Raw genomic sequence first — 26,618 nt, 5'->3', positions numbered from 1 at the left:
ACCTTTATTATGCTTTGATTAATTTTTGCAAAAGACAAAACAATTATAATAACCAACAAGTACAGTACCAAGGAATGGAAAACATCTAAAGAAGGCAGTTAAAGAATGGGGAAAAAATGACCCGAATTGAGGTGGTGGATGGAAGTCAATTCAAAATATTAGAATTGTTAAGGTTTGATCATTATATACAAGTATGGGGAATGGGTGGTGCGGAAGATAATTAGTGGCTATGTATTTTTTCCCTCTCTCTTTATTTTCTTTTACTATGTTACTTAGGTATAGTTTGAATTATAGATGGAAAATGTTTATGGATTTATGCAAAACAAAACTTAATAAAAATAATTAAAAAGAAAGAAAGAAGAGAAGAGGGAAGATCTACGTCAGGAACAAGGGGTTGAAGAAAGATGGACACCTGCTTCCCCGGGGGACCCTGTTGCGTGAGGCAGTCTCCTCACCTTGCCTCTTGGTGGGGAGGCTGGTTCAGCTGGGTTCCTTGCTGTGGTTTAATTCCCTGGAGATTCCAAATGTAACCAGTTACCCTACCTTCTGTCCACAGAGAAGCTTTTGTTGAGCACTAAGCAAGGAAACAAAGGGCATTTCCTTGACTTGGATTGAGAAAAGTGCTAAAATGATGAGAATGATGCCTGCTACGTATCTAGCACATATCTAGTAAAAGGTAAAGGTAAAGGATCCCTGACAGTTAAGTCCAGTCGTGGACGACTCTGGGGTTGCGGCGCTAATCTCGCTTTACTGGCCGAGGGAGCCGACGTTTGTCCACAGACAGTTTTTCCGGGTCATGTGATCAGCATGACTAAGCCGCTTTTGGCGAAACCAGAGCAGCGCATGGAAACGCCATTTATCTTCCCGCCGCAGCAGTACCTATTTATCTACTTGCACTTTGAGGTGCTTTCAAACTGCTAGGTTGGCAGGAGCTGGGACCGAGCAACGGGAGCTTACACTGTCACGGGGATTCGAACCGTTGACCTTCCGATTGGCAAGCCCAAGGCTCAGTGATTTAGACCACAGTGCCACCCATGTCCCGTCACATATCTAGTACCCAGCTCTAAATGGCTTGGGATCTAAGTACTTAAAGGAGTGGCTTCCTGCTATCAACTGCAATGGCCCTGTTGCTGGCTTTGCTGGTGGGAGCTGCTGCCCAGTTGGCACTGACCCACAACCAGGCCTTCTTAGTGGTGCTGGAGTGCCCTCCCTGGTGAGGTGTAATCTGTTTCCCACATTATTAACACCCAGGAGGAAGTTAAAACTAGGCATTTATTTAATGGCTGAAAGATGCACCGTTGATATTATCAGCTCAGGGCATGTCATAGAATCATAGAATCATAGAGTTGGAAGAGACCACAAGGGCCATCGAGTCCAACCCCCTGCCAATCAGGAAACGCCATCAGAGTACTCCTGACATATGGTCGTCAAGCCTCTGCTTAAAGACCTCCAAAGAAGGAGACTCCACCACACTCCTTGGCAGCAAATTCCACTGTCGAACAGCTCTCACTGTCAGGAAGTTCCTCCTAATGTTTAGGTGGAATCTTTTTTCTTGTAGTTTGGAACCATTGCTCCGTGTCCACTTCTCTGGAGCAGCAGAAAACAACCTTTCTCCCTCCTCTGTGTGACATCCTTTTATATATTTGAACATGGCTATCATATCACCCCTTAACCTCCTCTTCTCCAGGCTAAACATGCCCAGCTCCTTTAGCCGTTCCTCATAAGGCATCGTTTCCAGGCCTTTGACCATTTTGGTTGCCCTCCTCTGGACACGTTCCAGTTTGTCAGTGTCCTTCTTGAACTGTGGTGCCCAGAACTGGACACAGTACTCCAGGTGAGGTCTGACCAGAGCAGAATACAGTGGCACTATTACTTCCCTTGATCTAGATGCTATACTCCTATTGATGCAGCCCAAAATTGCATTGGCTTTTTTAGCTGCCGCGTCACACTGTTGGCTCATGTCAAGTTTGTGGTCAACCAAGACTCCTAGATCCTTTTCACATGTACTGCTCTCAAGCCAGGTGTCACCCATCTTGTATTTGTGCCTCTCATTTTTTTTGCCCAAGTGCAATACTTTACATTTCTCCCTGTTAAAATTCATCTTGTTTGTTTTGGCCCAGTTCTCTAATCTGTCAAGGTCATTTTGAAGTGTGATCCTGTCCTCTGGGGTGTTAGCCATCCCTCCCAGTTTGGTGTCATCTGCAAATTTGATCAGGATGCCCTTGAGTCCATCATCCAAGTCGTTGATAAAGATGTTGAATAAGACCGGGCCCAAGACAGAACCCTGTGGCACCCCACTAGTCACTCTTCTCCAGGATGAAGAGGAACCATTGATGAGCACCCTTTGGGTTCGGTCAGTCAGCCAGTTACAAATCCACTGAGTGATAGCATAGTCAAGTCCGCATTTTACATAAGGACAACTTCCTTATGACAATGAAGTTGACCTTATGCTCTTGGCTGAGTTTGACATCCAGCAAATATCCGGGTAATTGAAGTCCCCCATTACTACTATCTCCCTTCCTTTTGCATGCTTGGCCATCTGTTCCAGGAAGGCATCATCTATGTCCTCTGCTTGGCTTGGGGATCTATAGTAAACTCCCACAATGAGGTCCCTGTTATTCTTCTCTCCCTTAATTTTGACCCAAATGCTCTCACTTTGGCTTTGAGGTTCTAAATCTTGGATCTCTTCACAGGTATACACATCCCTGACATATAACGCCACTCCTCCTCCTTTCTTGTCTGGTCTGTTTCTCTGAAATAGATTGTATCCCTCCATTATTACATTCCAGTCGTGGGACTTATCCCACCAGGTTTCAGTGATGCCTATTATGTCATATTTAGTTTGCTGTACCAAGAGCTCAAGCTCATCTTGTTTATTACCCATGCTTTGCGCATTAGTGTACAGACATTGAAGTCCATTAATCATTCCCCCGTGTCTCTTATTTAAGGATTTTTTCCTCCCATCACTAGGTCTGCGTGCTGTTTGCTCCATTCGGTCTATGACATTTGGACTCCTACCTTCAGGAGCACTGTCTGCCTCCCCCACATTAGTCAGTTTAAAGCCCTCCTGATGAGGTTTCTGAGATTTTTGGCAAAAACATTCCGCCCAACCGTTGTGAGGTGCAGCCCATCGCTTGCCAGAAGTCCATCTTCAAGAAACTGCAGTACGTAATCTAAGAATCCAAACCGTTCCTGTTTACACCATTTGCGAAGCCAGCTGTTCACTTCCACTATTTTTCTCTCTCTCCCTGGGCCACGTCGTACAACTGGGAGGACATATGAGATGACAATTTGTGCATTTAATTGCTTCAATTTCCTGCCCAGAGCCTCATAGTCTCTTTTGATCTTCTGGAGGCTATTGCTTGCAGTGTCATTGGTTCCCACATGAACCAAGAGGAAGGGGTATTTGTCAGTGGGTTTTACGATTCCTTGCAGTCGTTCAGTTACATCTTGGATCTTAGCCCCGGGGAGACAGCACACTTCCCGAGACATCTTGTCAGGCCCACAGATCACTGCTTCAGTTCCCCTCAGTAGGGAATCCCCTATCACCACTACACGCCTCCTCTTAGGTTTGGTCGGGGTTCTTCCGTGAGCTGTCCGTTACAAGGTCACCTGCACGTTCCCTGAGGACTGACTTTGCTTCTCGTCTTCATGTACCTGATCGACTGTAATGAGGGAGAGATCCTCAAATGGAGTCTGCTCTTCGTCTTCCATGCTAGGGGAGAGGACCTCAAAGCGATTGTGTATTTCTAAACAATCAGAGTGAACCCTGGGCTTCCTACTTCTTTGAGTCACGTTTCTCCATATATCTGGCTCCTGTGTTGGTGAACTAGCCTCCTTCTCAGGGGAGTCCCCTGTCTCCTCCTTGGTGGAGATGGTGTGCTCTGTTGCTTCCAAGAAGTGATGTGACTGTTCTTGAATGGTTTCCATTTGTTTCATTTGTTGATTGTATTTCTTTGCTGTTTTCTTGTTTCCCAACCTGGATTCCTTTCGGGAGAGAGGTGGGCTAGGGATTTAATGAAACATGAACTCAAGAAACTGGTGCACGATGGGCCCGTGGCCTGCCTTAAGACCGTATGCTATGATTGCTAAATATGCTGGGATGTGTGGCCGGTGGCTGCCCAAATTGAGGCTAAAGCTATCGCTTGTGTTTCATGAGATTTGCCTTCTTTTGATCCCCCCAGAGCAATTTGTTTTTGAGAAGGGTTGCGGCTCATCAAAATTGTGCAGCAAAGGGCCCCAAATCATCAACACTGGCCCACTTGGAACAACAGTGATTGAGACTCGTTGCTGTGTGGGAGCTGCCTGCAAAACAACATGGCCCCCTGGTAAGTCACCACTTGTCTCTTTATCCTTTCCTCACTCTTTTCATCAGTCGCTTGCTGACAACCTGGTCACTGAGATTCATCCTGATTTAGACTAAAGGTTGCAGGAAAATGAGAAGACACCCATCTGCAGAATAGTGACAGTTTAGAAGTGGCCATTCTTTTTCTTTTAAAAAGAAATGAAATGCTGTTGCTTCCCACACACCTTGGGAAACCTTGGCACTGATTTGATGTTTTACTGTGGCCTCTGCTTCTTCCAGACTGCTTCGCCAAAAACAATGCCCTAGGTGCATCAGAACAAATGTTCAACTAAGATGGGATAGAATCAACCCCCATGTAAGTTTTGTGCAAGCGTATCAGGAGGAATGCTCAATGAACAGGTCATGTGGATGATGCTAAAATATCAGGAACAGATTCCCTATACAAGACTGAAAATTTTGGGCAAAGAAGATTCTCACTGCAAAGAAGGAGAACCTGCAGCTCTCTAGATCAGGGTTTCCCAAACGTGTGTCTCTATCTGTTTTTGAACTACAACTCCCATCATCTCTAGCTAGCAGGACCAGTGGTCAGGGATGATGGGAATTGTAATCAAAAAACAACTGGAGACCCAAGTTTGGGAAACCCTGCTCTCGATGATGGCAAACTGCAACTCCCAATATCCCTGGCAACTGGCTAGCTGAGGCTGATGGGATTTGAAGTCCAACAATAGTGGAAAGGCTATAGGTTCTCTGTCCCTGGCTCTATGGAAATCTGGCCTAGAATTGGAAGCATGTGAGGAAATGTGAGAATGCAGATCTTCAGTGGTAGGGCCAATCCAAATGCCTGACAGTTTAAGGAGGGAGGGCAGGAGGAACCTCTCCCAAAGATGGGGAGGAGACCAAAATTTGGAAGGGGCTGTCATTTCAGGTGAGATGGTGCCCCCATGTATGAAGCCAAAGATGGCAAAAAACATGGTACTGGCTTGTCAAATGTGTCTCCTAGACATATGAGGCACTGAGAGCCAGTATGGTGTAGTGGTTAAGAGCGGTAGACTCGTAATCTGGTGAACCGGGTTTGCGTCTCCGCTCCTCCACATGCAGCTACTGGGTGACCTTGGGCTAGTCAGCACCACTCACCTCACAGAGTGCTTGTCGTGGGGGAGGAAGGGAAAGGAGAATGTTGGCCACTTTGAGACTCCTTCAGGTAGTGATAAAGCGGGATATCAAATCCAAACTTCTCCTCCTCCTCCTCCTCCTTCTCCTCTTCTTCTTAGCAGAATGGGAGGCACTTAATTTTTGTGATCTTCTTCCTAATCCCCTTGGCAGCACTGTTCTTCTTACATCCCAAATCTGATTTTCTCACCTTTCTTCCAGTTCCAAGGAGAAACACCACGTTGAATGGGAGGCAATGCTCCACTTGCCCACCTGATGGAGCCGAGTGTAAGTTTCCGCCCATCAAATGTGCTGGAGAGGAGACCAAATGCTTTGAGATATCTGGAGCTACAACCATAGGTAACTATAAATCACCTATTCTTATAAGGGTTTGTTGGAGGAACTTGATTTCTGCAACTCTTGTTGCAGATTGGCCTCATCCACACCTACGATGTTTTCTGAGGAAGGTAATTGAGAGGGCTAGACCAATTCCGGTCTGGTTTTAGAGCTGAATTAGTCTGGGGTGCCTTGAAGGGGTGACCATGATCGAGAGAGAGTCAAGGGGAGGGCAGCCTGACTTCTACTCCTCATCCTCTTTGTGGTTTTGATACCTTAGTATCCTCCTGGACCACACTGTGGGATGGGTATCGGAGGTACTGCTTTACATTCCCATTTCCAGCATCATAGAGTAGCATTCATGCAGTTATGCTGTGGAGTTCTGCAGTCATTTGGAGAAGTCATTAGGCGATGTGGAGCATGCTGTTATTGATGCATGCCCCCCCAACTCTGTTTCTAAACAGTATCTGAATCAGGTGCAAGTGGGCATGAAATGGGCTGGTGCCTGGCACAGTGATGGGCTGGATTGGGGCCAAAAAACTGAGCTTAAATCCTGGGATAATGTGGGTTTTGTGGGTGAGTGCTTCACTGGTCTGGGAAATCTGTCAGTATGAGATTGCATTGTCCCTTCCAACCCTATGATAGTATGGTGTCTATAGCCCTTCTTGGCCCTAGTGATCCCCAGATTGGATTAGGGTGATGCATACTACATAGGGCTCCCTCAAGGTTGGCCTAAAAGCTTCCAGTAAGGCAGAATCCCCCAGCAACTTATCAACAGTATGAAGCACCTGTCTTGAAAGAGCTGCACAAAATGATACTAGAAATGTTGAGAAATAAAGTCTTGCCTCCATGAATGGCTTACGTTGTATACTCCTGCCCAGTCACTTCAGCCTTTGGCAAAGAAATTTGTGATAGTGTTCAATGCTCTGGAGGCTTCACTTCTGTCCACTAAGACAGGGGCCTTCAGTGTGGTGGCCCCTGCCTTTTGGAATGCACTCCCACCAAACATCTGGCAGGCACTACAGTATTGGCATTTAGAGACCTGGTTAAAATAATAACTTCACTCAGACCTGAGGGTGTGAGCCAGCCATGTTTGATGTATTAAGCTGCTCTACTGATTTGAAATGCATTTTGCCATTTTTAGTGATTGTTTAAATCTCCAGCTCTCCCAATAATTCCCTTCTCTTCCTTCTCCTTCCCCTCTTCCCCTCTCCTCTCCCCCTCTCATACAGCTGCTTACACAGAGAGAAGAGGGAGGGAGGGAGGGAGGGAGGGAGGGAGGAAAAGCACCTATCCTCCTTCATGTAAGGAAGAGAACAAATGAAAGCCGCTAAATGTCCCCCTGTTCCACTCTTGGAATTTGTTTTCTGCCCAGCTTGCCCAGCCACTGACTCCCCCATGAAATAGAAAAGTGTAATCACTGGATGAAGTATCTCTCCTGATAAATGACTGTCGTTTCCTTCAATTCTCTATGCAGCAGGACAAACCTCAAACACCTTCCTCAAGGGCTGTGCAAATGAACTGGCCTGTCAAGCAATGGAAACAGGCACCAAAACATTTGGGAATGTGATACAAGAAGTCAAGTCAGCTAAATGCACAGATGGGGCGGCCAGTACCATGCCAGGATCCCTTGGACTCCTCTTCCCAGCCCTTAGCGGGCTGCTGCTGGTCAAGTTCCTTGCTTGATTCCCCAGTTGATGCTAAGATTGGAGAATCCGCTTTGAGCTACTCCTCTTTGCTGCTTGCTTGTGGCTATTATTGAGGCCACCTACAGAAGCTGAAGAGCAAGGGCCAAAGGCCACTCTCCAGTCTTGTCTGTCTGGTCCTTGAGAGTCTTCCTTTGACACCTCCCTGCCCCTTTCACCCACCTTGAGCGCTTTTGGCTGCCTGGAATGTGTCTTTGTGCTCCAATGATGCTTCTAGCTTGCCAGTTTGGAAGACAGAGATGGATGGCTGAGTGTATGTGCACACACTAGTCTCCTATGCAAAGGAGAGCTTTACATAGTTGCCCAATGGTTGCCTCTGGCTCCACCTACCAAAGGCATGTGGCCTCCAGTAGTCTGTGCAGAATGGAATGTGGCCCTTGGACTTACAAGGCTTCCTCATCCCTGCCCACAGTCTAGAAGCTCATGTTTACATCTATTGCCCTCCAACAGGAACAAAGGGTGATGTTGACCAAGGGTTGGTTGGTGTCTTTACCAGCAGATTCCACTATTGGGTGGCAGGCAAAGGAGGCTGGCTGTGTCTGTACAATACACAACTGGGTCTGGATAGTGGCCAGCAGTCACTAGCGATGCCCTCCTGGCCAGTGGTATTTCCATCCTGATTCAGCACTGGGTCACATAGTCAGCACGCACCTTTTCACTGAGCTAGGGCTTTTCTCTAGGAAGAGGTGAATCTGCCCATTTCTCTCAATCTCTCCCATTCCCCCACCGCATAATAGTTCATAATAGTTCAGTTCTCCACATTTCTGCATTATATTTCTTTTTAAAAAATGGAATAAAGGTCACAAAAATCATCACCATTTTAGATTCCACTTCTCCTTGCATACATTTTTTGTATGTCAAACATACCCAAAGTTTGCAAGCAGTTTCCTGTAATATGCATTTATGCACACTATATTTAATGAGTTTTAATGCACATTAACATATGTGATTATGTACACATTGGTTGCTTGCAGAGTGGTGCTGCAGAAGTGGAGATTCCGAAGGATACCTGCTTTTTGGTTCATGCCCAACCCAACCCTGGAAAGAAATACACTAGCGCCAAAAAACATCCTTTAGAAATGTTTGATCTGAAGAAAAGTGCACTCAGTGCCCTGGGCCACTTTGCAACAGTAGGGTAAGCTCAACTCCACCACAAAATTGTACAGAAGTTATGGGAAAGAGGCAAAAAAGGAGAGCAAGTGGTAAATTGGTATCCTTTGATAGACAGCTTGCAGAACCCTACGCAGCTGACACTGATAACAGGGCTTTGCTTTATTTTCTTCCTGTAGTGATGAAGTCGTCTCCTCTCATAATTCAGTCCTGGTTCCACTTTTGTAGTGGATGAGTGACTTCTTAAAGGCATTACAGATTTTGTTCTCTACTGTTGGACTTTTGTGCAGTGTTTTATACACACACACACATACATTTCACCCAACTTTTTTTGGGGGGGTCTTTTTTTAAAGCTTCTGTAAAACCACCAGGAGAAAGTTGTTATTGGGAGGTATATAGATGACAGCAGGTAAATAAGCAAATAATCTCCCGATAGTATGGCAATCATCGCCTTTGTATGCATCAAACCCAGGGATGAAGCTCTGCATTTTCAAATTGTGGCACAATGTGTGTGTGTCCATGCAGGGGTGGCGACTTGGGCCCCAGATTATGCATGCCCAATGGCACCCGTGACGTAATGTGACGTCAGGATGCCATGTTACATTGGCACGCTGCTGCGGCGCTTCCAAGGCCTCATGGGACCTCAGAGGTCATGTCTGATGCCTTGAGAGACATCTGATGTGAAGTACCTCAGAGGCCTGGCAGGGCCTTGGACGTCACTTGCGAGGCCTTGTGGGGCGTCAAATGCTTTGCAAAGCCTTGGACATTGTCTTGGAGGTCACATCAGGCCTCTGACATGACTTTTGGTAGAAACCAGGAGCCCCGCATTGTGGGTGCCAAGAACCCACAAAAAAAATGTGAGTACCCAGGCCCCCAAGAGTTGTCTCCAGTGTGTCAATGTGTACGAGAGAGAGAGAGAGCAAGGGAGGCAGAACTAGGAAAGTGCCTTAGAGAACTACTACAAGCACAGTTCTCTCTCCAGTGATAAACTATAATTGAACTGCTGTGCCAGCAATGCCAACAGTTTTTGCCTCTGGCTCCCACCTTCCAGCTTTTCCTGGTATTGTGGTAAAACCGCTCCTTGGGTTGTTGTCTTTTTTAATATCAAGAAGTATCTTAGTTGATTAAGGAACAAATCTAATACTGTGTGGCTTTTTACCATATATCTTTACTGTGCTATATGAGGCATTCATCCATATTCCCACCACCACCACATATGTATTGAACCTGTGGATTCCATCAAATGCACATGCAGAGATCTTTTTAATATATATATGTGTGTGTGTAAGTGAAGGAAATAATATGCTTGGAAGTTGGGGTATTAAATAAAACGAGACAAATAAATCAAGCTATTGCTGTGCTGTTAGCAATTTTTCTTCACAAGTATTTTCCATAGGTTTGCCCTCAGGTGAACTCATTGAAAGGATTTCTAAACATATATAAAAATCCAAAGGTGTTTATTGCAGTGAATGAGGGTAAATTCTGGTTTCCTTAGTTTGTGAGAGGCAGCTGACAAGGCTGCCACTTCTTTATTGTTTGTTCTCTTGATTGAGTCCCTGTCAAGTGTGGGGAGCATTCAGCTCTGCAGATGTTGCTGAATTCAAACTCGCCATCGCTGCCAGCAAACATAGCCAATGTCACTGTCCGGGTTACAGGCAGTCAGAGTCCTGGCTTGGTACGTCGGGACCAGGCTAGAGGTCAGGAAGCAGGAATCAACAGTCCAGGGTCAGCAGTCCAGGGGTCAGGAAGCCAAGGGTCCAAGAGTCAGGATACCAGGAGTCAGAAAGCCAAGCCAAAGCCCAGCTAGGTGGGTAGCGTGTTGCTGTGGCAAAGAGCCAGAGGGAAATGCTGGTCTTATATACCCCTCCTGGCCCTTGCCACCAGGTGCTACGAGTCTTCTGTCAAGCCTCCCCTTTAGCCTTGCCCTTCCAGGCTAAACTCAGGAAGACCCCAATCCTGTGAGGCCCTACCAGTCACAGGGCCTGGCTGCTGCATGCACTCCTGACAGCCAATCAGCAGGGATAGTTGAGGTTTAGAAACATCTGGAGGGCCAAAGGTTCCCGACAACTGCTGTTAAGGAATGGGCTGCTATTTACAGTTGTGAAAGTCACACAAGAAGAATTCAACATTAATTTATATGCCAATCATGTAGCTTTGTGCACATTCGATCCTGACAATCCACTTATCAGAAGACAGAGAATTGATCATTCATTTACAGGCACAGCCACTCATTCACAGAAAGACCCTGCCAGCCTTTCTGGGATTATTTGGCATCCAGTAATGTGTGTGGGGGGGGGGGGGGAGAGACGACCCACTCTCATCCTCCTAGAGAGCACCATCATTTAGTTTTCGCTATGGGAACTTGGTCCACACTTTAAGGTGCTAGCAATGGGAGTTTGCTGATCAGCTAAGGCCATTATCTTGCAACGAGATTAGCCTGACTCTGCAAGTTTCCGCTTGAAGATTCTAACCTTGCAGATACTGAATCACAGGCCTGGAAGGGACCCACTGATATCACCCAGGCCAAACCTATGACACATTGTTGTCCTCAACCACAAAGTAGAATCAAACCATCAGCCCAGGCTGGGGAGTCCATTGCATCATCTCCTGAGGACAGCATCAACTGCATGAGAGCACTTTGCGGAATCCCCTCCTCCATCTTCCCACAGCTTCAAAACATATTCCAGCTGTCAAAGGCTTAACTCTGCTCCTCCTCCTGTCTCAATGATTATTCTACCAGCTCTTCTCCTAAACACAAATATAGGGTAGGTTGGTGGGTTTGTAGAAGGTCCATGCACACAGCTGTGATACTTCAGCCCAGTTTCAATGTTGAGGACTCATAAATGTGAAGGATGTGAGGGGTCTATTCAGGTGTTCTGACTTCCAGCCAAGCTCACCCAGACCCCCATCAAGAAGAGCAGGGAGTCTTCCACAGTGGAGGCCTCAGCTGCCGCTAAGGGGAAGAAAGGCTACCAGCCTCAGTTCTCCTACTGCATACCCTACAACATTTCTCCGATGAAAATAAGGATGTCCTGTTGAGGTGGTAGTTGAGGTCCACCAGCCCAAAGTAGGGCCTGTTTGAGTGGTTGGGTAGAGGGATACCAAAGAAGGACGTCAAAAAATGCTGGGGTGATCAGTTCTAGTGCTTTATTAAAGAAAGGCGCAGACTAAGAACATTGTGCAGAGCTGTGGGACGGACACTACAACAGTGACAGGTCTTCATGACTTGTCCATGCCCAAACAAACTTTCATATATTCATATACGTGAAGGTGCATCTCCACCCCCATCGTTCAGACCGGACACTGAGGTCCACCTCCCAGGGCCTTCTGGCGATTCCCTCACCGTGAGAAATGAGGTCACAGGGAACCAGGCAGAGGGCCTTCTCAGTAGTGGCGTCTGCCCTGTGGAACACCCTCCCATCAGATGTCAAGGGAATAAACAACTATCCAACTTTTAGAAGACACCTGAAGGCAGTCCTGTTTAGGGAAGTTTTCCATTTTTGATGTTTTACCATGTTTTTAATATTCTGCTTGGAGCCACCCAGAATGGCTGGGGAAACAAAGCCAGATGGGTGGGGTAACAACAACAGCAATTTATACACAAAGCGGCATAAGCCAATTTGACAGGGTTTCCTCATTGCTTCACTTGACCAAATTGAGGGCTTTCTGTTTTCTACTATGATGAAGCAAAGGTGAACTGTTCCAGAAGCTCTGCAAATGCCATCTTGGCAGTCAAAACAACCCCACAATTAATTGGTAGTTGTTGTAACCTTGAACTCATATATGTTTATGTTCTCTTGCTATGATACAGACTAATTGGCTTGCTTTGAGGCTATCGTTATCTGGGGGCTTGGGAAAGGTAAAGAAAGGGAACCATGTGCAAGATCTGGGTACAGTGGTACCTCAGGTTAAGTACATAATTCATTCCGGAGGTCCGTTCTTAACCTGAAACTGTTCTTAACAGTAGAAAACGGAAAGCCCTCAAATTGTGGTGGGCAGGAATCCGGTGGCTTTCGATCTGCTGGCTGCAAAGCTCGATCAATCTCAAAGATAGGCCCGACAGCCAGATCCCTGAGCTAGGCAAGCCTAGAGCCAACATAGCAAAACGGAAGAAAGAACTGTCCCTGCTGTCTGCCACAGATAATAAAAAAAGACTTGTTCGTGCAGTTCATAGTTATCTACAGAACTTGTTACCACAATGAATAAGAGGGTTTGGTGAAAGAGGGCCTTCTTTAGCACGCACCAAAAACACAAGGCACTTAAAAAAACAACACTGGCTTAAAATTAAACACCCTTTTTTGGGTAAATTATCATACCTCCAGTGTTTTTTATTTTGATGAGTGGCCATTTGGTGGGAGCTGCTTTGGGCAGTTTTCTATAGGAAAAAATGTATACAAACTAAATCCACAAATCAAGAAACTAAACCCCTCAAGTCAAGCACCTTGATGGCATCATTTCCCCACAGAGGAAGTTCAATCATGCCTCCACCCATTTTCAGGTATGTTTGACAGTTATCTTCTAGAAAATAGCTGGCCACCTCCACGTAAGATAAGATTGCTTCAGAGAGGCAGAGACTTTGCTGCATTCAAGACTTGTGATCCACCTCTGATTCTGAGTCCTAGATGAAAACCAGAAGGATGCCGACTCCTCTTTCTGCCAGCCTCCTGGCCACCTTCATAGTCTTGGGTGAGTCTACAAAGCCATGGGCAAATCTTTGATCCAAGGCCTGGGAATTTTCCTGCATCCTTGAGTTCACTTCAACCTGTCCATGGGTTGGAACAAAGAGGCTACAGGACTTCTACTTGAGTCCACTCATTACAGTGGTACCTCGGGTTACATACACTTCAGGTTACAGACTCCGCTAACCCAGAAGTAGTACCTCGGGTTAAGAACTTTGCTTCAGGATAAGAACAGAAATCGTGCTCCGGTGGCAGCGGGAGGCCCCATTAACTAAAGTGGTGTTTCAGGTTAAGAACAGTTTCAGGTTAAGAACGGACCTCCGGAACGAATTAAGTACTTAACCCGAGGTACCACTGTACCTGCAACAGGACAGTCATACCTTGGTTTTCAAACAGCTTACTTCTCAAACGTTTTGACTCCCAAACGCCGCAAAACCCAGATTTGAGTGTCCTGGATTGCAAACTATTTTTGGAAGCCGAATGTCCAGCAGGGCTTCCCACGGCTTCCGATTGGCTGCAGGAGGTTCCTGCAGCCAATCAGAAGCCGTGCTTTGGTTTCTGAATGTTTTGGAAGTTGGACGGATTTCCAGAATGGATTTTGTTCGACTTCCAATGTACGACTGTATATAGCAACAGGGAACCTATTGGTGGTGTTGCTGTAAAGAGATGAAGGTCAGAGGTAGGCTGCTGACTTTTAAAATTGGTAGCTGCCACCTACTGCACGTTTTCCAGATGATTGTGGGTTTATCCCTATGTGCATGTTTGCAGGGTTGGAGAGGACCAGTGTGGCATTTTCAGTGAAGCTCCAAAGGGGGGGGGGGATGAGAGTTGTTTTTCATTTTGCGGAAACAAGAAATGGCGGACAACTCCAAGGATACACCATTTTAGGATGTGTGGGTATGACAGATTGTACAGCCTTTATGGGGTCTAGGGCAGGGCCAGTCGACTCATGAGGCAAGGGGAGGCAACTGCCTTGGGTGGCAAAATGTATAGGGGCAGCAGGTTCAGCCTCACAGGAATGTATTGCTCCTGTTGCTGGCACCCCCGCAGTGGCCGCAACAATTGTGACATGCTCTTTGACGGATGGATTTGCCTTCCCTTCCTTGCCTCTGCCTCTACAGTGGCCTCTTGGTGAATAGGAGGCACTGCTAGTCTCCTCCCCCCTTGTTCCCAATACAGTGGTACCTCGGGTTACATACACTTCAGGTTACATACGCTTCAGGTTACAGACTCCGCTAACCCAGAAGTAGTACCTCAGGTTAAGAACTTTGCTTCAGGATGAGAACAGAAATCGTGCAACGGCGGCAGTGGGAGGCCCCATTAACTAAAGTGGTGCTTCAGGTTAAGAACGGACCTCCGGAACGAATTAAGTACTTAACCCGAGGTACCACTGTATAGGTCTTTATTTCCCATTTCCTCCCTGGTGAGGGGGGACACAATGTTGTGGCTTGCCTCGGGTGTCAAAATGTATTGGGCTGGTTTGTTTGCTGTTTGCTGCTCCCTGTTCAACAAGTGTATCTGAAAATGAACAAATATTACAAAAATGCATGCTTCCAGGGAAGTCACATGCCTGTTCGTTTCCTTGAATAAAAAGAGCCAAGCCTGATCCTAAACAGGTAAGCCAAAAAACAAACAAGCAAAAAAATCTCCTGCAAAATTGGAACTGGTCTCAGTATAATTTATGCAACCTTGATGAAACAGTCACTGTCCCATTTCTTAGCTTCTGTTCTACAGCTTTCAGTCTCTCAGCCATCTTGGAACCACTCCTAAGAATGTAGGCCTTGAACAGCTCAGGTCCAACTTTTCTCAGGAACCTCTTATGCCTTATGACCGCTAGGTGGCAACCAGAGAAACATACCTTGCCCACCACTTTGCAGAATCCATGAGCCCTGCTTCCCAGATAAGATGTTTTAAAGACAACAGTGGTATTGTGAGAGCAGCTACCTTCCATGTGTTGTCAGATCTGAGCATTTGACCACTTGGAAGCTTGCGTTTTCTCCTTTCTCCTTCATGTTTTATCCAGGATGACTCCAACCTTCCTGGTAGTCACTAATAATAATAATAATAATAATAATAATAATAATAATAATAAAGGTAAAGGGGCCCCTGACGATTAGGTCCAGTTGTGACCGACTCTGGAGTTGTGGCACTCATCTCACTTTATTGGCCGAGGGAGCTTCCGGGTCATGTGGCCAGCTTCTGGTGAAGCAGAGCAGTGCATGGAAATGCTGTTTACCTTCCCGCCGGAGTGGTACCTATTTATCTACTTGCACTTTGATGTGCTTTTGAACTGCTAGGTTGGCAGGAGCAGGGACCAAGCAACGGGATTCGAACCACCAACCTTCTGATCGGCAAGTCCTAGGCGCTGTGGTTTAACCCACAGCGCCACCCATGTCCCTAATAATAATAATAATAATAATAATAATAAATAATTTTATTTATACCCCATCTTCCCCAGCCAAGACCAGGCTCAGGGCAGCTAACACCAGGTAAAAACAATTGATTAAAATACAACTTAAAAACAAGATTAAGTACAATATTAAAATGCAGCCTCATTTCAGTAGAAACGCAAATCAATAGTGAAGAGGTGCCTCTGGAATGCCTCTCATGCAAGCCCTGAGGCAAGCTGGTTTCCCCGAGGGCTGGTGACACTACAGTCGTCTAGGAGGTGGCAGGGGCAGGTGATTTATGTTGAATTTCAAATAGGGAGAGAAGAATCTGTCTCTTCCCATTCTCACACATTTCTCATTTCTCATCTTTCCTCTAGAACCCTGACACTGCACCCAGACCCCCCAAGTGTCCCTATTTTCCAGGGACAGTCCCAGGTTTACAGAATCCATCCCAGTTTTTTATTTGATCCTGGAGTGTCCCACTTTTCCTTAGGATGTCCCTATTTTCATCAGAGAAATGTTGGAGGGTATGGAGTTATGTGACCCCTAAGGCAAGGAGATAAGTGACTTTACAACTTTTAGAAGACTCTTGAAGGCTGCCCTGTATAAGGAAGGTTTTTTTTTTAAAATGCTTAACGTTTCGTTATGTTTTCATATATGCTGGAAGCCACCCAGAGTGTCTGGGGCAACTCAGTCAGATGAGTTGGGTATAAATAACATCATCATCATCATCATCATCATCATCATTAAATAAGATGCCCCTAATTTAATCGGAGAAATGTTGAAGGGTATGAGATGGTACCAGATTCCTCATCCCCTGCTTGATGCTCACAAACCTCATTCCCGCTGGCCCAATGTGGCTAATGGCTTTTCCTAAAGGGACTTGCCCAGAGTTTTACACCTCATTTAGTGAAATTCAGTGGCAAACTGAGCCTTTATCCTTGGGAAAGGAAAAAGGAGGGGGAGAGAAAAGAGAATTAACTGATGTTGACATTTCTTGTTTTATGTGCTTTTAGGAGTAGCTCTGGAATGTGAGGAATGTTCCATCTTTGGAAATAATTGCACTGGACGTAAAAAGCCATGCTCCCAGAATCAAGACACATGCAGTGTTTCCGTGACAAGCGTTAACCTGACTCTTGAGGGCAAATGGAAATGACCGAAGGCTACAAGAAGAGTTCAATAAATACCTAATTTCCTCTTGCCTGAGTGTGGTTGGTTCATTGATGGTGTGCAGAGGAGGAGTCTGGCTCAGCTGAGGCCCCTGCTATCAAGGGTGTACCATGGGTTGCTAGCGCCCGGGGCAGGTCAAGTGTTGGGCCCTCCCCTGGTGGTCAGTCCCTTCGCTGGGCAGCATCTAATCAAGGGAATCTTTCCTCGCAAACTAGCCCAAACCTGGGAGCAGAGATAAGGCAGAGAAACACGGAAGCAGGAGCTCCACTGTGTTGCCTTGACCGCCTATCTTTGGGCAATGGAAGTGGTTCCTTCAGTGCATTCCTGCCTTCCTCTTGCCAGTAGAAGGCTGGCCCAGGGGTGGTTCACTTGCAGGTGTCCCTTCGCTGGCCATGAGGAAAAGGAGGCATTGCCTCGGCCTTGGCCTCAAAGGCTTTGCCCCGGCACAACTTGCCTCCCTGCAGCTCTGGCCTCAATGACGGAACCTGTTGTGGGCACATCTGGTTGTGCCCCCTCAGAAATTTGCACCCGGGCAGTGCTTTTTTTCTTTAAAAAAATGTTTAGGGATACTCTCATTGTGACTCAAGGAAATCACCAAAATCGGGGAAAATAAATACAGTAAATGAACAAAAGTACAAAGATTCACAAAATGTTTAGGCGTATGCGTCCCCCTGTGTCCCCCCAGAAAAAAGCACTACATCTGGGGCTACAGCCCCGCCCTGCCTCACCCCCACACTATGCCACTGCCTGCTGGGGTTAAATTCCCTGGAGTTTCCAAATCTAAAAAGTTACCCTACATTCTGTCCTCAAATGAGTTCGTGTGGACCAGTAAGAAAGGAAACAAAGGCCGTTTCCTTGACTTGAAGTGGATTGAGAAAAATGGTAAAAGGATGAGGATGAGAGTGGGGCAAAGTGCCCGCTATGTATCTAGTACACATTCAGTACCCAGCTCTAAATGGCTTGAGATCTCACTATCATCCACAGCAACCCTGTGGCACTGACCCACAACCAGCCCTTCTTAGTGGTGGTGGATTGCCTTCCCTGCTGAGGTGGCATCTATTTCTCACATTATTGACATCCCGGAGAAAGTTAATGTCCACCTAGGCCAGGGGTAGGCAACCTAAGGTGCCCATGGAGGTTGTTTAACTGGCCCATGAGCCTTCCCCGAACCGAGCCGCCTGCTCGGCGAGTCCCCGTGAGCTGCTCTAAACTGGTGAAGCGCGATGCATGGACTCGCTTCCGTGGTGCCGGAAATTGCATCTGCGCATGCTCAGGCACCAAGAATTGTGTCTGCGCAGACAAAGACGGCAGAAATTGTGCCTGCGCAGATGCCGACACCGGAAATCGTGAGTGTGGTCGCTGATACACGCACACGCAATCCGGCCCACGGAGTGATCTCAGCTGGAGTGAACCGGCCCAGGCAAGGTAAACCTTGCCGACCCCTGACCTAGGCATTCATTTAATGGCTGAAATATGTTATTCCAATGAACTCATTAGCTGAGAAATCATTAATGACGATTCTTGAATGGGTTCCAGTCATTTTATTTGTTAAGTGTACCGCTTTGCTGTTTTGTTTTGGGTTTTTGTTTCTTTGTTTCTTTGTTTCCCAACCTGGATTTCTTTCAGGAAAAAGGTGGGCTAGGGATTTAATAAATATGGTATTGTGAAAATGGTGCAAGATACGCCAGCGGTCAGACTTGAAATCATATCCTATGATGACAAAAGATGCTGAGGTGTCTGGTCAGCAGCTGTCCATCACTCATGTTGGGCCGTGCATGCATGTGTGACATCAAACACTGGAAGGAAGCCCAATGGGGCCCACCACAGCCATGGGGAGGCCTGACGAGGCCCTTTGCAGCCATGGGAAAGCGCAACAGGGCCTGCCAAGAGTGCAGGGAGGCCCAACGGGGCCTGTTGTGACCTTGGTAAGGTCTGATAGAGCCCACCAGGGTGCAGAATATTGATGGGCCTGGCCTCCTCCTTCTAAATTTTGGAGGGGCCTCAGCCCCATGTCCTCACTGAGATGACGCCCCTGTTACCCACATTGAAGCTAAAGCTATCTCTTCTGTTTAAAATAACTTGCTTTCAATCCCTCCAGGACAAATTGCTTTTACAAAGAGTTGCTTCTCATCTGAACTGTGCAACCAAGGCCCCCTCATCGTCAACATGGGCTCATCAGGAACATCAGGAACTGAGTCTCATTGCTGTGGGGGAGATGCATGCAACACAACAAGACCCCTTGGTAGGTCACTGCTTGTCTCATCCTTTTCACCCCTCGCTTGTTGCAACCTACTTCCTGAGCAGTCATCCTGATCTTGTCCAGTTTAAGGAGAATTAGAATACATTGGCTATTTATTGCGCTTTCATTCTGATTTGCCTGATGGGCAAATTTGCCTGGTGATGCACTTCCCAGTGCATTTCCCAATTAAATCAGCTTTAGCTGTGCAACCTCAGATTGAATCCCACCCCAAAATAGCAGTAGTCTGGAATTTCCCATATACTTGTTGCCAAATTCCTGCTTTAGTTGGGAGCCGTTTCTTAAATATACTGTATTTACTCAAATATAATGCTCACCGTTTTTGGCCAATTTCCGTTGCGAAAATTAAGGTGCGCATTAGATTTGATGGCACATTTACATTTGCCAGCAAATACTTTTTTTGGTTTCAAGGTTCTGAAGATTGAGGTGCATGTTAGATTCGATGGTACGTTAGACTCAAGTAAATACAGTAATTTGGCACTCTTGCAAAGTGATTGGGAAATGCACTGAAAAGCGTGAAATGCTTCTTCTACAGTAGTTTCTCCACCTTTGGTTCCCACCCTGCACTCAGCTCTCACATTGGCCACACTCCAGGAATCAGCTTCAACTGGTTGGCTAAATCAGATGAGGGTAGCTGATGGGTCTCAAACCATTGCTGAATTAGGGACTTGCAAGACAGGGCCCAGTGGATTGAGTAGATGAGAGCAATTGTGGGTCCAATGGTCAAGAAGGTGGATTCTGCACGTGCTGTAGAAGAAGTGGGGGAAGATGGGGCTGCTCAACCTGAGAAGGCAGCTCCTCTAGGAGAAGGAAAACTCTGAACCTAAACCTCCACTGCCTTGTGGGATATCTTCAGGGAAGAAGAGGCTAAGGGGTAAATCCTACACAAATCCAGAGTGGAGTCCCTAAGATGGTTGGATGGTACCTTGTACCTTCCAGCAACTCCTGCAGTCGTTGTTGTTGTTTAGTCATTTAGTCATGTCCGACTCTTTGTGACCCCATGAACCAGAGCATGCCAGGCACTCCTGTCTTCCACTGCCTCCTGTAGTTTGTCAAACTCATGCTAGTAGCTTCGAGAACACTGTCCAACCATCTCATCCTCTGTCGTCCCCTTCTCCTTGTGCCCTCCATCTTTCCCAACATCAGGGTCTTTTCCAGGGAGTCTTCTCTTCTCATGAGGTGGCCAAAGTATTGGAGTCAAAGTATCCTGCAGTCAAGCTGGTGCCAAATGTATTGCTCTGCTCTGCTTTGGACCACATCAGCGAGCTCAAGAGGGGGGTGGGTCCAGTCATCTGGGAAGCCCAGGACCTCTATGCACACTGCCTAGGTTGATGCCCTGGAGAAGTCACTTTGGGGGTGCTAATACAGTGATTTGACTTCATCCTGGAAGGGTAATCCATTGCCTCTCGAGACAGACAGATGCCAAGAACGATAAGTTGGGTGTGTACAATGGCAGACCTTGCAGTCCCAAATTTCAGTGGTGCCCTGTGTGCTACCAAAATTGGTGCCCTCCCAATTCTTTCTTTCCATTCTAAAGTACATCATAATTATCATTATGCATCCGCTGCAACTGAAGTGGTTACACTTGCCTAAATTTGCCTCTGGTGTGTGGAAAAGATGATGTCCAGCAGCATCAAAGTGCAACCTCTTTCTGATTTTTAGGAGGCTAGCTCTATATACGTTTGTATTACTATAGTCCTAATTTTTCACTTAAAGCCTGTATCAGTTAGGATTTCTTTGGTGAACCCTATATATATTTTGCCAACATCTGTGAGAATAGGAGCCACCTAGAAAGGGGTTGACATTTCTGGTAAGATGGTTCCCCATGTATGAAGCCAAAGATGGCAACAAATACTCTGCCTACCAAACATGCCATATGAGGCACTTGGCAGAATGGGAGGCACTTAAAAAGTGGCCTGTTGAAGGAAGGGGCTGATATTTGCAGTCTTCTTCCCAATCCCTTTGGCCGCGCTGTTCTTCTTGCATCCCAAGCCTGATCATCTCACCTTTCTTTCAGAGCCAAGGAGAAACACCACATTGAATGGAAAGGAATGTTCAGTTTGCCTACCTGATGGAACTGAGTGCAAACTCATCAAATGTGCTGGAGATGAGACCAAATGCTTAGCGATATCTGGAACTACAAATGAAAGTAACTATAAATCACATATTCATATGAGGGGATGTTGGAGGGATGTGGTTTGTGTGAATCTTGTGGCAGAATGGCCTGACCCTCACCTAGGTTGTTCTCTAGAGAAGGTAACCAAGGCGGTGGTGGGATGACAATCACAGACATTCTTTGAAGACACTAAATCATCTAGACTCGTGGTTCCCAACACACTGCACAGGGGGGGCAATTTGATTTTTAAGGGGGGGGCAATTTGAAAAGGCTTTATTAACAGTGATTGGCCTTTTAGGCTTCCTTCACTTTTCGAATAATAAGAATTATATGTCACAGGGGGCGGGCATCAGGATTTTAGAGATGCTTAGGTGGGGCATGACAAAAAAAAGAAAGGTTGGGAACCACTGCCCTAGACTAATCGCAGTCTGGTTTCAGACCCGAGCCTGTGGTGTGGTGGCACCCACCCTTTGAAATGTGCTCCCAGTGTACATCAGGCAGGCACGTTCTGGCATCTGCTTAGAATCACAGAAATATAGAACTGTAGAGTTGGAAGGGACCCCAAAGCTCATCTAGTCTAACCCCTTGCAATGCAGAAATCTCAACTAAAGCATCCATGACAGGTGGCTTAAAAGTCATTGCTTCCTTCAGGCTTTGCCTAAAGCACTGATCCAGCCATGTTAGATGCATTGCTGATATAGTGATTCGAAATGCATTTTGCAGTTTTTAGTGATTCCTCCCTCTCCCTTGTGTTCTCCCCTCCACACCCTCATTTAACTGTGTAGAAAGAACGAAAGAACGAAAAAACAAAAGAATGAAAGAACGAAAGTAAGAAAGAAAGGGAGCACTACCCTTCTCTGCTTCATGCAAGGGCAGGCCAGTTGAAGTTCCTCAAGTGCCCTAACTTCCCTTCCCCAGCATCCCACTTGTTGAGTTTGGCTCCTGCCCAGGTTAGCCAGCCACTGAGTGCCCACTACACAAATGGAAGAGGAAGAGAAGGAACTCACTGGGCATTGCCACTCTCCTGACATTGACTGTCATCTCCTTCAATTCTCTCTGCAGAAGGACAAACCATAACCACCACCCTCCTCAAGGGCTGTGCAAATGAGCTTGCCTGCAAAGCAATGGAAATGGGCGACCCATTGCCTTTGGGCATGATCCAACCAGACAGCTCAACTAAATGCACAGATGGGGCGGCCAGTGCCACCCCGGGATCGCTCGGACTCCTGTTCCCAGTCCTTAACATGCTGCTGCTGGTGAAGCTCCTTGCCTGATTCCCCAGTTGATGCTGAGACTGGAGAATCCGCTTTGAGCTATTCCTCTTTGCTGCTTGCTTGCAGCTATTATTGGGGCCACCTGCAGATGCTGTAGAGCAAGGGCCAAATGCAACTCTCCAGTCTTGTCTGTCTGGTCCTTGAGAGTCTTCCGGAGGCGGCGCGAACGGCAATGGCTGCCCTCTTCTAGTTGTGAAGGGGGAGCTCCGCGGAAACGGGTCGTCCGCTACGGCGAAGCAGAGACCTGCATCGGAAACCCACAGGCAGCGAAAGCCTGTGGTCGTGGGGACTCGGCGGGCACCAGAAGCACCCCCCGAAACGGAGAAGAGACCCCGTAAGGGGTTTCGGAGCGTGGAAGGGCTGGCGCAGTGCTGTGAGTCGATCGCTCTTTCTGTGGAGTGAAGCCGCATAGCCGCTGTCGGTGAGCGCTGACCTTTTTTCCTGGGAACATTTGATTCGAAAAGCAGCAACCCGTGAGTAAGAAAAGACAGAAAGAATTGGAGGCTAAATTACTGTTAATTCGGCTAAAAGCGGGAGACGCAACCAGGAAGTCCGTCTCCCACCTCTGCTTAAGATCTAAAGCAAAGGACTTTGAAGCTTGGAGCCTTTGAAGAGGCGCTAAAAGCAATCAATCTGTGCATCTACTGGAGCTGTTTCTATGGAGATTTAGGACTTAATTGTTTAAGTGATTTACTTTTTAGTATGGACTGTGCTTCACCTCTTCTTTTGGAATTACACCTCTACAGAGAAACCCAGGCAGGCGGACTGCCTGTTTAACAGAACTGTCAGATTGCAAACTTTGACACTTTGTTATTTTGGTTTGCTACAAGCTGAGTGTTATTGGAACTGTTATATTGAATCATCTTTTCTGGCACTTGCTAGAGACATTGTTGTGCTTTTAAGACCAACTCTGCTAACTACAGGAAAACTGAAGGTTCTCTGGAAATTAATGGCTGTTTGGACACTGTTTTAGAAGTATTGGAACTTTGAAATGATTGGAGTTTTGAACAATTGATTTTAACAATTTGGCTTCTTCCCTCAAAATATATTTGAACTCCCTCTAGAGGAGTTTGGATTTACAATTGTATGTGACTTTGCTTTCTCTTTCCTTTCCTCCTATTTGGTTGTTTACCCTCTGGGCTGGTGGATTCCCATTGGAACACACTCAGTTTGACCTTGACTAGTAGACAGAATTGGAATGAGTGGCACTGGGAGAACAAGAGCAGCTAAAGCGAAAGCTAAACAAACAACTTTGACTTTAACTTCACAGCTGTGTAGATCATCTGTCCCTGCTGTTTTGGAAGGGGAAGAAGGAATTGAGCAACCTTTGCTGGAAGATATGGCAGCAGGAGGATCCACCTCAGTACTAGATAAAATCTTTGAAAAACTGGAAGCTTTGGATAAAAAAGCGGATGAGCAAACGGCTAAGATTGACCAAAATACAGCCAGTGTTAATAAACTAACTGAACAAGTTACTTTGAATGCACAATCAATTGGCAAATTATTTGAAGCCACCGCAGAAAACCGAAAATTGGCAGAGGAAGCCAACCAAAAAGCTGAAGAATTAAAGCAGGAGGTAAAACCATTGCATAAGCAAATTGGAGAACAGCAGGCCTATCTGTCTATGATAGAATTACGGGCTCGGGAAAATAATTTGAGATTGAAGTCAATATTAGAACTTGAACAAGGGAATTTAATTGAGTTCCTGACAAAAGAATTTTCCAAGTTTTGGCCTTTGGAGGAAGAAAAGGACTTTAAAATTGTGACTGCTTTTAGACTTAGAAAATTAACAAGGAAAGACAGGCCCAGAGACTGCTTGATTACCTTGAGATCTAAGGAGGAAAGAGACAAAATACTAGGCCTACATTACGAAAAGTCACTTGAAATTTTGGATAGAAGAGCAGAGATCTATAAAGATATCCCAAAACAACTTTTGGACCTTAGATCCACCTACACTGAGTTAGTAAGACTGCTGAGGAGCAACTCAATTGTCTTTAGGTGGGAATTTCCCCAAGGATTATCTTTTACATTCAGAGGGAAGAAGGTGAAAATTAAAACAGCCGAGGATAAAGAAAAATTTTTGAGTGCCTACGGAGAGGACCTTCAGAAAGGGATTGAGAGACCTTCAGGGTCTGGACCATCGCCTGCACCTACACCTACACCTTTGGGGTCTGAAGATCAGGACAAAAAGACACCACCAGCAGAGGAATAACAGATTTGTCCAGTATGTCTCTGCAACTTCTGAGTTGGAACATCAATGGCGCCAATTCCCCGGAAAAAAGGAGAAGAATATTTCATGTATTGAAAAAAGAACAATTGGACATTATTTGCTTGCAAGAAACACACGTGACTAGGCTCCACAGAAAAGTGTTAATAAACAAAAGATTAGGCCAAGAATTTATCTCTTCGGACCGAGTTAAGAAAAGAGGAGTGGTGATATATGCAAAGGAGAGCCTGTCACCAAAATTTTTATTTAAAGATGAGCAAGGAAGAATTCTGGCATTTGAGATATAAAACCAAGGAGAAAAGTTTTTTATATTAGGAATCTATGCACCAAATGAGGGGAAATCGGAATTTTATAAGAAGCTGCATGAGATAATGCTGGACTATCTGAACTATGACAACATCATTATGATGGGAGATATGAATGGGGTGGCATCAACCAACATGGATAAGTCATATAGCCAAAACGTGACAAAAGATTGCAGACTACCTAAAACATTTTTTGAACTGACTGACAATATGGACTTGATTGATATTTGGAGGACAAAGAACCCCCTGGGAAGAGAAGGAACATTCTTTTCTGAAGCCCAACTGACATGGACAAGAATCGACCAAATATGGATAACTAGAGGTCTGGCACCCAAGACAAGAAAAGTGGAAATCTGCCCAAAGACCTGCTCCGACCATAATGCCGTAAAGATGGATATGAGACTAACTCCAACCGGTTCCTTCAGATGGAAGATGAATGACAATTTGTTTAGAGATCAGGAGATTACTAAAAAGGCCAAAAAAGCTTTGAAGGACTATTTTGAGATAAACTTGAACACTACGGTGGAAAAAAGAATCATCTGGGACGCAAGTAAAGCGGTTATGAGGGGGTTTCTGATACAACAGAACACTATAAAGAAAAGAGCACAGAATGAGAAAAAAGACAAGATCTTGGAGAAAATTAAAGAATGTGAGAAGAAGTTAAGATGGAGACCGAAGTCAAAGGAGATTTTGAGAGAAATTAAACTTTATCAAGCACAATATTCTAAATTGATAAATCAGGAAGTGGAGTGGAAAGTTAAGCTAATTGTCAGGGAACTGCCATCGGAGGGACAGGTGGTGGACAGGCTCCAGGAGAATAGGAGAGAATCTGCAGCAGAGGAAGGAACCAGCAGGGGGAGTGCAGGAGTCACAGCGGAGGGGAGGCTCTGGGATACTTCTAGTGAGAATAGCGAAGAGGTAACAAAACCCCCATTAGGAACTCCCACCCTTCGCCGGAAACTGTCACGCAGAGAGTCACGAAGGCGTATGTCCGTCAAACAGCTTTTATGTTGGCGTAAATTCCATAGACGCCCACTGTCAGATTCTACCAGCGACTGACGGAGTCATGCTTTGGGGGCTCCGTTAGTGCCTCGGTTTGGATGACCAGCCAAACCCCAGAGGGATCAAGCTTTTACGCACAAGCAGCTCACTATCCCATCATACTAATGAAACAAAGATCATTTGAATCGGCAAATAAATGTGGAAAACTGTTAGCATGGCAGTTGAAAAAGAGACAAAAACTAAATACGGTCACAAATCTAGAGATTGAAGGAAGAAATATTCAGAATCCAGTGGAGATCAGAAAGTGTTTCCAGAGATATTTCAAACAACTATACACTCAAGGGCCGCAAAATGAGGTTGAGATAGAACAATTTTTGATAAAGAATGGTCTACCAAAGCTGTCTCAAGAAAATAGAACAATCCTGAATTATAAAATAACACAACAAGAGATTGAAGAAGCCATTCAGAATATGCAACTGGGCAAGTCTCCAGGGCCAGATGGGCTTACCTCCAAATATTATAAGACATTGAAAGACTACCTGATACATCCATTAATGGAGGTTTGCAATGAAATTATGGAGGGGAAGAAGG

At 45.9% G+C, this 26,618-nt stretch overlaps 2 protein-coding genes across 3 annotated transcripts in view; both read left to right on the top strand.

Annotated features, from left to right (window-relative positions):
- LOC310851690 (phospholipase A2 inhibitor NAI-like) overlaps positions 1-22,640 on the top strand; it is a 28,923-nt gene extending 6,283 nt beyond the window's left edge. Inside the window, exons 3-5 of one of the 2 annotated variants that reach the window (XM_083754330.1) lie at positions 4,185-4,328; positions 21,121-21,252; positions 22,282-22,640. In XM_083754330.1, coding sequence (XP_083610456.1) covers positions 4,185-4,328; positions 21,121-21,252; positions 22,282-22,493 — 488 coding nt within the window. In that variant the 3' untranslated portion in view covers positions 22,494-22,640. Of the gene's footprint in view, positions 1-4,184; positions 4,329-5,677; positions 5,816-7,268; positions 9,956-21,120; positions 21,253-22,281 lie in introns of those variants that run through there. The other variant, XM_083754329.1, reaches the window with a different exon arrangement.
- Positions 1-26,618, top strand: part of LOC310851730 (phospholipase A2 inhibitor 25 kDa subunit-like) — a 1,159,037-nt gene that overhangs the window by 1,041,207 nt on the left and 91,212 nt on the right. The gene's annotated exons all lie outside the window — the stretch shown is intronic.

This window comes from Podarcis gaigeae (genome assembly GCF_964106915.1).
Source record: "Podarcis gaigeae genome assembly, chromosome: 8".
Taxonomy (NCBI): domain Eukaryota; kingdom Metazoa; phylum Chordata; class Lepidosauria; order Squamata; family Lacertidae; genus Podarcis; species Podarcis gaigeae.
Note: the sequence above shows the minus strand (reverse complement) of the source record. Positions and strands in the feature narration are given on the sequence as shown.